The sequence below is a fragment of the Mus musculus genome, chromosome 10 (genome assembly GCF_000001635.26).
Source record: "Mus musculus strain C57BL/6J chromosome 10, GRCm38.p6 C57BL/6J".
Classification (NCBI taxonomy): Eukaryota; Metazoa; Chordata; class Mammalia; order Rodentia; family Muridae; genus Mus; species Mus musculus.
The window spans coordinates 63001229-63011506 of NC_000076.6; the positions used below are offsets into that span (position 1 = coordinate 63001229).

Sequence of the window (10278 nt, forward strand, 5' to 3'; positions counted from 1 at the left end):
CCTTGTGCCTAATGAGGGTGTGGAACCCTCTGAGCCATCTCTCCAGCCTCTCACTGTGTAGCCTTACTAGCCTAGAACTTACTTCTTAGACCAGGCTAGCCTTGAACTCCAAGTGATCTGCCTGGTTTTGCCTCTGCAGTGCTGGGATAGAGGCCTGTGCTCCACATCTGGCACTTAGGAATGAATTACACTTATTTTTCTGATGTGTGTGTACCACAGCGCACACACAGAGAAGTCAGAGGATAACTTGTGGAGTGGGCAGTCTTCTTTCATCATATAGATCTTGAGGATCCAACTTTGATTTTCCAGATTGGCGGCAAACACCTTTACTCACTGAACGATCTCACTCTCCTGGTAGCCCTGGCCTTGAATTTACATTGCCTGCCTCTATCTCATTCAAAATGTTTTAAAATGCAAACCCCCAACCCCCACCCCCAGATAGGATTCCTCTGGCTGTCCTAGGACTCACCCTATAGACCAGGCTGGCCTCAAACAGAGATCCGCCTTTCTCTGCCTCCTGAGTGCTAGGATAAAGGCATAAGCCACCATGCTCAGCCTGTTTTTTTATCAATCACATTGAAGTATGAAAGGTTTTTTTGTTGTATTATTGTGAGTGGGCTGTGTATGTGCCTTGGGGCATGTGTGGAAGTCAGAGGACAGTTTCAAGAGTAACCCCTCCTTCTATCAAATGGGCTCCATAGGTCTACTCCACAGGTCAGCTATGTGGATCTTCTGAGCCCCTGTTTGGTGCATACAGTATTTTGGTTATTTTTGAGAGGGACTGATGCCTAAGCTGGCCTCAGTGCCCCTGTGTAGTGAGGCTGGTATTGAACCCATAATCCTCCTCTGTCTGCCTCCTGAGTGCTAGGATTCCAAGGCAAACGAAACTATACTTAGCCTAATGTTTAGGTTTCAAAATCAAAATCACCATAGTTGTTTTGTTTTTATAAATAGGGCTCTGAAGATGGCTTGAAAGAAAAAAATGAAATAATTGCCCGACTAGAAGAAAAGACCAATAAGATCACTACAGCCATGAGGCAGCTGGAGCAAAGGTAGGACCCTCACATGAGTCTCTCCTTCTCCTTCCTTTCTCCCTCTGACACCTGCCACGGAGTTGTTAGAAAGACCTCACCCAGGGCCTGTGTCTGCCAAGGCCAAGCCAGGCCTTGTCTTTTTGTTTTGGTTGCTGCATGGAACCAAGTTGCTTTACTTAGGGCGATTCATTTGAAGTTGCCTTTTTGGAGATAATTTAAAGGCACAATATCTGTAGTTTCTTGTCATTTCGTCTGTGACATAAAACAAAGACTTGAAAAACTGAACTGGGGCCGGCTCAGAGGGCCTGCCCCCTGAAGGAGCTGCCCCATCCCTCGACCGTGGCTGTCTCCTCTCTGAAAGCGGCATGCGTTAACAGGAAGCTGCTTCCCCAAGGCAGGCTCTCTTGTCAGTGGAGCGCTGTATCCTGGCCTTTCATTTTACTGTTGGAAAACCTTCTGTCCCCATTGCCCTGTCACGTTGAGTCAACATGTGTCACCATTGCTTTCTTTGAACTTAGGGAAAACATAACTACTGATGCTTTATGACACAAATATTCTTTTATTGACATCCTCTTTCTTCTTTTTTCTTCTTTCTTTTCGTTGTTTTCTTTATCCCCACTTTTACATTTGGACATCTTTATTACCGTTTCTTGTCTTTGATTTCTGTCCATTCCATTATGAAGCGACAACGACTTGTTAACTCAGACTAGGACAATTGCAGTGTCATTGGTGAAAAGTGCTAGTAGTGACCCTCAGGACCAGTACAAGCTGGTCAAAGACATCTCCTTCTGAAGCCCACTCCAAGAGCAGAACCCATACTCACATGTTAAATGGAAAAGCATTTATGCTATCTCATATGTCCAGGCTGCAGGGACCCTCCATGGCTGCTGTGAGACACGGCGGGCGCCCTGGCGGGCTCCTCACGTGCACTCCTCAGCCTTGTGCACAAGGGCAGATCTGAGTCCCACCTTCGAGGATGGCAAGACTTTTTCAAAGTTCTATCTTTTTAGCTACCTTTCGATGGAAGCTAGAAACCTTTGTTTTCAAGCTGTGTTGGCACAGATAAAACATATACCCACACCCGCTGGCATACTCTGCCTAATGGCTCCTGATTTTTAAGTTTTTAAAGCAGTTCTCAAACCAGGCTGGCCACTGCCCTGGGCTTTAGCACCTCCGTTTTCTAATCCTCCCGCCCTCTTGTGATAGCACAACTGCAGGCCTACCTCACTTACTTTACTTCCTGTAACCTTAGAAGAGAGCCGAGTCCAGCCCTACCGCCTTAATCCTTTCGTTTCAATGTAGACCTAGAGGTAACTGACTCCCTCTCCTTTCTCGGAGGCTTTTATACTCGCAGTGTGTGTGGCCTTATTTAGGGTGTTGGAGGCAGATATGAAGATACAAGAGTTCTCTTGTGACTTCCTGTGAAGAGTTAGTGTCCCTTGAGTTCTGGGAAATATTTTCTTATAAAATATTGAAGATAAACCTCAAATCTTGATGGCCAAGGGAGGCAAGGAGTGTAGCTGGGCCTGGGGACAAACAGTGACTTAAATACGAACAGGGAAAGGTGACATAGTAAGCTATTCTTTAAGATTCAAGCAAAGAATAAAAATTGTATTGCTGGAGATGATGTGACAGTTACAGAGGACAGGACCTGGGTTCACTTCCCAGCACCCACATGGTGTGGTTTCCAGTTCCAGTCCCATGGGATCTGACACCTGCTTCTGACCTCCGTGGGCACCAAGCATATATGTGGTGCATAGACATACATGCAAGCAAAACATTCATAAATGTAAAATAACTATCTTAAAAAATTCTCTCTAGGGAATGCCAAGCACTAAATATTTTTGAATCTTAAAAATATACATATACACACATAAATATACAGCTTTGCATAGTTAAGCAACCGTACAGAGCTCTGATGGAAGACTCCATCCCTGAGAACTGTAGCTGTTGCTCTTTGCTCTTGGCCTTGCAGTGCACTTGATTCCTGGCACACACATCTTAGCATCACATACAGCAGGTGTGTTCTGCACTTACTAGAGACTCAAGCTCACGGCTTTGTAAAAAGGCAGTATCGTACCTAGCCATATTTGAGATTGAAATCATCCTCCAACAGTAAAAAACTGTATTGCTTTGCATTAATTATGAACAAGAAATAAAGCAAATTTAAAGATAGTTTTCTGGGCATATTATATCTTATGTTGAAAAAAAAAAAGCACAAAACAATTTCTAGACATTGTGTGGCTCTTTCACGTTTGAGTTTGTGAGTTCTCCCCCAAACTTTGTTTTCATTTAGAAATGTTTCTATTTCCCCATTTTTCTTTTGTCTTCTTCACCCTTTTACACCCTAGTTCTAGCCTCAGTTTTACCCAAAGTTGATTTGAATTACACCAGATTGCAGCAAGCAGAGAAGGCGCAAAAGGAAGCAGAAGCCGAGGATGAGAAATATGCCCAGGAGTGTCTGAGCCAATCCGACAGTCTGCAGAGACAGATCTCGCAGAAGGAGCAACAGCTGTGAGTGCTTGGTCGTGAGATCAAATTCTTGTACTAACACGGTCTCCACTAGCCAGTACAGTACAAGTACCTAAAGAAGGTGTGTGGGATGCTTGTGATGGCTCGGTATGGAAACGCAGTTACCAGCAAGCCCGAGTTCAGCTTCCAGGCCCTATGTGGTGGATGGAGAGACAATGACTCCTTAGGGTGTCCTCCTGCACACGTCTCAGTTCCTCACTCAGTGGGTTCAAACTCCAAACACACACACACAAAGGGAGAGGAGAGAGAGAGGGGTAGGGGAGAAAGAAAATGTAGTGCAGGTCTACATAATTTCCTTCATAAGGAAGGGCGACTTTGAGCTTTTGCTCTCCCTGCTTCCACCTCTGAATGCTGGGATTCCAGGTGAGTACCATCATGCCTGGCTTAAGTAATGCAGGGAGTCAGACCCCAGAGTGTGTTTAAGTATTCTACCCACTGAGCCGCATCCATTTTTAGTTACATGTAGTTGTGTATCTCGTAACTGCTGAGCCATCCCCTCCAGCCCATCTTCTTTGAATAGCAGAGGCAGTGAGTGCATGGTCCCGGGGAGGAGCATTGGTGACCCTTGTAGAGCAAGGGCTGAAACCCTTTCAACTGTTCTGGGCTACAGTGTAACTCATTGGTAGATTATGTGCTTCTTAGTTTGTGCAAAGCCCCAGGTTCAATAAAATAAGGACAAACTAAGACTTTTCTTTGTACATGCAGACATAGGCAATGCATGGTTTTACTCTGTGTATGTATTTAGTCCGTTAGCAAGCATGTGCTGGAGTATGCATGTGAATGTTACAGACCTACTTGGGAGAGTTGGGACTGTGGGGTCAAATTCAGGTTGTCAGACTTTTGGTAGAAGAGAGGCTTTTTACCCACTAAGTCAGGGTCTCAAAAACAAAACAAATAAGAGATCTGTCTGCCTCTGCCTTCCAAGAACTAGGATTAAAGGTGTGTGGCCTAAATTTGGGTCTTGGCTAATACAGGCAGAGTCAAAAGGACCAGAAATTAAAGGTCATTTTTGGCTAGATAGCAAGTTTCTGGCCAGCCTGAGATATATGAGATCCTGTCTCAAAAAATAAAAATAAAGGGATTGGAGAGATGGCTCAGTGGCATAGTACTCTTACAGAAGATCACTAGTTCCATTTCAGTCCATAGCACCGTATCAGGTGTCTCACTACCACTAGTCATTAAAACATAAGCCTTTAATCTGGGCACTGGTGGCGCACACCTTTAATCCCAACACTTGGGAAGCAGAGGCAAGCAGATCTCTTTGAGTTCGAGGCCAGCCAGGACTACAGAGAAACCTTGTCTTGAAAAAAACAAAAAAAAAGGGGGGGGGGCTGGAATGATGGCTCAGAGGTTAAGAGCACTGACTGCTCTTCCAAAGGTCCTGAGTTCAAATCCCAGCAACCACATGGTGGCTCACAACCATCTGTATTGAAATCTGACTCCCTCTTCTGGAGTGTCTGAAGACAGCTACAGTGTACTTACATATAATAAATAAATAAATCTTTAAAAAAAAAAAAGGATCTTTAAAAAATAATAAAAGAGCTAGGTATGGAAGCACACAATTGTTCTGGTGGTGTTTTTCTTGAGTTTTTCCATGTAGCTTTTGGCTGTCAGGGAACTAACTCTGTAGACCAGGCTGGCCTTGAACTCAAGAGCTCCACCTGCCTCTGCCTCCTGAGTGCTGAAGTTAAAGGCGTGGGCCACCAGGATGGCCCTGCACACTTGTAACCCAGTGCTTAGGAGGTGGGCGCAGGAGAACTAGGATTTGAAGGCTACACTTAGATACAGGAGACGTTATCACACACTGAGCTTCTATGTTTGCCATTCAAGGGTGCAGCTGGAAACGGACTTGAAGATCGAGAAGGAATGGAGACAGACTTTGCAAGAAGATCTTCAAAAGGAAAAAGATGTCCTATCTCATCTTAGACATGAAACCCAAAAAGTCATAAGTCTTAAAAAAGTAAATAGTGGTAAAACTTTAAATTTTACAACTTGACAAGTTGCTGGAAGCAGGATTTCATAATATAGTTCAGACTATCTTTGAACTCTAGAGCAAAATCTGGCTTTGAACTCACAGCAGTTCTGTCTCTGCCTCAGGAGTGCTGGGACTAAGGCATGAGCCACTGTGCCCGACTTCTCGTTAGCTTTTATAAATGATTTGGGGGCGGAGGGGATGGCTGTCAGTAAAGTGTCTGTAGGACCTAGTCTCGGGTCTGAGGAGGCATCCCTGGCACTGACCAGCCAGTCTAGCCTACTTTGTGAGCTTCTGGCCAGTGAAAGGCTGTGTCTCAAAGGAAGTGGTAGGCAGTCTTAAGTACAACCAGGGCTATCGTCCAACCTCCACACAAAGACATACATCTTTTAAGACAAGATACTTTAAACAATTTACATATATACGAATAAACAGGATATAGTGGTCCTCTTAGGAATATGATGAGTAAGGAGGTTGTACTGAGTAGGCTGAGGCAGGAGAATCGGGAAGTTGAGGCTAGCCTAGTTAGAGTGACATCCAGGACAGTTTGAGCTAGGATTCCAGCTCATACACGGTAGTTCAGAACCATCTCTAGCTCCAGCTGCAGGTCTGATGCCTTCTTCTAGCCTCTGGGCATCAAGCATGCACATGGAGACACACGCATGCACGCAGGCAAGAACACTCACACATGCACATCTTTTTTACAAGAGAGAAATGGAGGGAGGTAGAAAGTGTCTGAAAATTCCTTCCTTATCCGAGCTTGACAGAATACTCCTGTAATGCCAGCACTCGGGACATAAAAGCACAATCAGAACAAAGATATTTACACTTTCCTACTTAGTGATACATATGTAATTTGGAGGGCTTTTTTCTCCTTTTAAGTTATATTTTCTGTTTTCTACTGAAGGAGTTTCTTAACCTCCAGGATGAAAATCAGCAGTTGAAAAGGATTTATCAGGAACAAGAACAAGCTCTGCAAGAACTTGGCAGCAAACTCTGCGAGTAATTCCTCTCTTCCTTCAGCTAAGTGCTCACAAACGGGTGAAAGGCACACACATCAGCTGTGCAGAGGGCTACTTGAGTATGGGGATAAAAACCAAGGCTAGATACTTTGGAGGGATTTCAGTAGTTCTGTGCATTCCAGTAGACACTGGCTCTGAAGGGTTCCAGTAAGTGAGAGCAAAAACTATTGCTTGAGTTCTTCAGTGATAAAGACTCCAGAAACTTAATTTTGTCGGGACAACAAAAGCTGAATTTTGAAAATGTCCAGGGCTTTCAGACTATTGACAGAGCAGGTTTGTTGGGAAGTAAATGTAGTTTCTATCCTACAGGGGTCAGTGTGATTCTGTAGTAGAATGCTATTGGGATCCATAGTGAAAAGGAAGCCAGGAAAGGCTGTAATCTCAGCACCTGGAAGGGAGACAGGAAGGTCCGGAATTCAAGCCATCCTCAGTTACACAAAGAATCAGGGCCAGCCTTGAGAGCATGCCTTTAAAAAAAAATAAAATAAGAGGCTGGAGAGATGGCTCAGCAGTTATGAGCACTGGCTGGTTACTCTTCCAGTGATCCTGAGTTCATTTCCCAGCAACCACATGGTGACTCACAACCATATGAGATCTGGTGCCCTCTTTTGGCATGCAGGTGTTATGTTAGATAGAGCACTCATATACATAAATAAACAAACCTTAAAAGAACGGACTTGCTGCTCTCGCACAGGACCTAGGTTAAATCTCTAGCACCTACATGGTAGCTCACAACCATCTATGACTCCAGTTGTAGACAATCTAGTGGCTTCTTTCTGACCTTTGGACATAATGCATGTATATGGTACACATACATACATGCAGGCAAAACATTCACATACATAAATAAGTATGTATACATACTTTAAAAAAGTGAGTGGAGGTGGGAAATATCTAAGAAACCATTTCAATTTTTTTGTTTTAGGATTGTGTTCCCCCTCTCTTTACTCCTCCTCCTTCCGAGGAATGATATTGTATATTGTCTGTAGGTATACTGTAACCATTTCGTATAATGTGACAAATGTTCAGTAACAACTAGTAGTCTCAAGCCTTCAGGATCCACTGCTGAGCCGAGAACACTTGCAGATGAGAGCTACTGAAAATGCAAGCTGGTTGGGTGTCACAGGCCTTATCTGGAACGGGACTTGAGGCCAGCCTGGGCTATGGAATTTCAGTGGTGTTCCAAAAACAAAAAGTAACATTTATACAAGTAGCCAAGAATGGCCTTGAACTTCTTTTGATCTTCTTGCTATGTAACTTCCCAAGAACTAGGATTACAGATGTAGGCTACCACACCTGGGTTTATATGGGACTTTAATAGAGGGATTTGTACAGCACTTTCACAAACATACACAGAAGTTTTTGAAAAATTCAGTTGTATATTGTGAGACTATTTCAACAAAAACCAAAATTAAGTTGTAGAAATCTCAAACACTGATTTTTGTTTTAGGACATTTAGAAAACAAAACAAAATATCCCCTTAGTCAGAGATTGGTAATCTGTGAAGTATTAGGTGTTTTGTATTTACAAGCATACTAACATTTGGACCCATTTGTAATGTTTTTAGATCGAAACTTAAAATAGACGATATAAAAGAAGCCAACAAAGCACTACAGGTGAGTAATCAGGTTTGGGAGTACAGTTGAAAGCTTTTTAAAGTTGGCAACCCTGGAAGGTTGGAAATGGGGTGTTGGGGGCCTGTGGTTTGGTCTCAGCATCAGACATTTAAGGGCTGGCAGCCCTGTAGGGGAGTGGGTGGGGCAGCCACTCTTTTATCCCATTACTCTCTCCATCCTTACTGAAGGAAATGTTACTACCTGTTAAAGGATGTATAATGATCCTGGTGAAAAATGATACTATAATGCTACTTTAGTAGCAACATGTCCTTCTAGAAAAGGCTTCTGATGAATACAATGCTGCTTTAACAATGTGGTGCCTGAGAGAATCCTATGACCTGTGAGTCAGTGATGGCTTTCTACTTCTAATCACCCCACCCCCACCCCCACACACAGGGTTTATCTGTGTGGTCCTGGCTATCTTGGAACTTTTTGTAGAACAGGCTGGCCTTGAACTTACACAGATCTGTCTGCCTCTGTCTCCCAAAGGTGTGCACCACCATGCCCAACTCCATTTAACTTTTTAATCAAAATGCTCTATGGAGCAGTGGTGCACTAGAGGCAGGTGGATCTCTGTGAATTTGAAGCTAACCTGGTCTGGTCTACAGAGCAAATTCCAGGCTACACAGAGAAACCCTGTTTTGAAAAACAGAAGAACAAAAAAAAGTCATCCAAAAAGTCCTGGAACTTAGGTTATGTTGTTGCTGTAATACCAGTACTCCGAACTAGGTAAAAAATAGTCCTAGAGAGACCAGAAGAAGGGGTTAATTTGGAATGGGGTTACAGAAGATTATGGCCATGTAGATGCTGGGAATTGAACTTGGGTCCTCTGGAAGAACAGAAACACTCTTAATGGATGAGCCTCTGCCCTAGACCCCTCCATTCTAAAAAGATTCCAAACAAGAAGTGTTAGCTCCCCTTTGCCTTTAACCTGCTATTATGAAAGCCGAGTTGCTCCCAATTCTTATAGCTGTTTCCTCTGGCATCTAGCTCTGTACCCAAAGCAACATGTGATTTTTACCACGTTCCCCTTTTGTAGTGCAGGGAACGGAACTGAACAGGCCTGGCCCATGCTAGATAAACACTGTACTGAGCCACACTGTGACATGTCTTTTCACTGTGCATGGATGTGGTGGGACCTGTTTGCTCACTCCAACTCATCTCTTCCTTACATGCCCTCAATAAACTCTTGCCTAGACAGGGTCTCACTGTAACTCTGGCTGATCCTCCTGCCTCTTGAGCGCTGGGATTAAAGATATGCCATCACACACCTGGCCTGAACTTTTCTCTATTCTTACTTTATTAATTATATGTGAGTACACTATAGCTGTCCTGAACTTTTCTCTATTTTATTTATTTATTATATGTGAGCACACTGTTATTAATTAATTATATGTGAGTACACTGTAGCTGTCTTCAAACACACCAGAAGAGAGCATCAGATTTCAATACGGATGGTTGTGAGCTACCATGTGGTTGCTGGGATTTGAACTTGACCTTCAGAAGTCGTCAGTGCTCTTAGAGTGGCTGAGCCGTCTCTCCTGCCCCTATTATTTTTTGAGGCAGGGTTTCCCTGCAGAGCCCTGTACCCAGAGACCAAGAAGTGCCACAGCCTTCCAGGTGCACCCACCCTCATCATTTCTCCAGAAGCCAACTGCCTGTCAGCTATTTTATTTCCCGGTGTTCTACTCCGGACCAGAATGTTACCATTCGGTGACAACCCAGCACATTATCAACTGTTCCCTGTAGAAGCTGGGTTGTTCATTATTTTGTCTTCAACTCAGGCCCCCTGCCCACATCTGGACACGCTTCTGTCCAGGCATGTCCCGAGTTTCTGACGTAACTCTGAGAGCTACTGTCTGAGCCTTGTGCCTTCTTTCCTTCATTTTGAACATAAGTGGTGAAAATGAGTCACAGGAATTGTGCACAGGAGAATGCCTTTCTATTTTCATACTTCTGAAGTAAGAGCAGGTGTTATTGATTTGAACATTAACATTCATCTTTCCATATTAGGGACTGGTCTGGTTAAAAGACAAAGATGCAACCCACTGTAAGCTTTGTGAGAAGGAATTTTCACTCTCCAAAAGAAAGGTAGGTAAGAG

General features: G+C 43.7%; 1 protein-coding gene across 9 annotated transcripts in view; it reads left to right on the plus strand.

Moving 5' to 3' along the window:
* Nucleotides 1-10278, plus strand: part of Rufy2 (RUN and FYVE domain-containing 2) — a 37036-nt gene that overhangs the window by 21055 nt on the left and 5703 nt on the right. For 4 of the 9 annotated variants that reach the window (XR_871727.2, XM_006514087.2, NM_027425.4 and 1 more), the window contains exons 12-17: nucleotides 955-1052; nucleotides 3429-3548; nucleotides 5397-5526; nucleotides 6446-6540; nucleotides 8128-8176; nucleotides 10190-10267. Coding sequence is in view for 4 of the 9 variants with exons in the window: in XM_006514087.2 (XP_006514150.1) it covers nucleotides 955-1052; nucleotides 3429-3548; nucleotides 5397-5526; nucleotides 6446-6540; nucleotides 8128-8176; nucleotides 10190-10267 (570 nt within the window). In the remaining 5 variants the exon portion in view is untranslated. Of the gene's footprint in view, nucleotides 1-954; nucleotides 1053-1717; nucleotides 3549-5396; nucleotides 5527-6445; nucleotides 6541-8127; nucleotides 8177-10189; nucleotides 10268-10278 lie in introns of those variants that run through there. The other 5 variants (XR_003948799.1, XR_003948800.1, XR_003948802.1 and 2 more) reach the window with 4 other exon arrangements.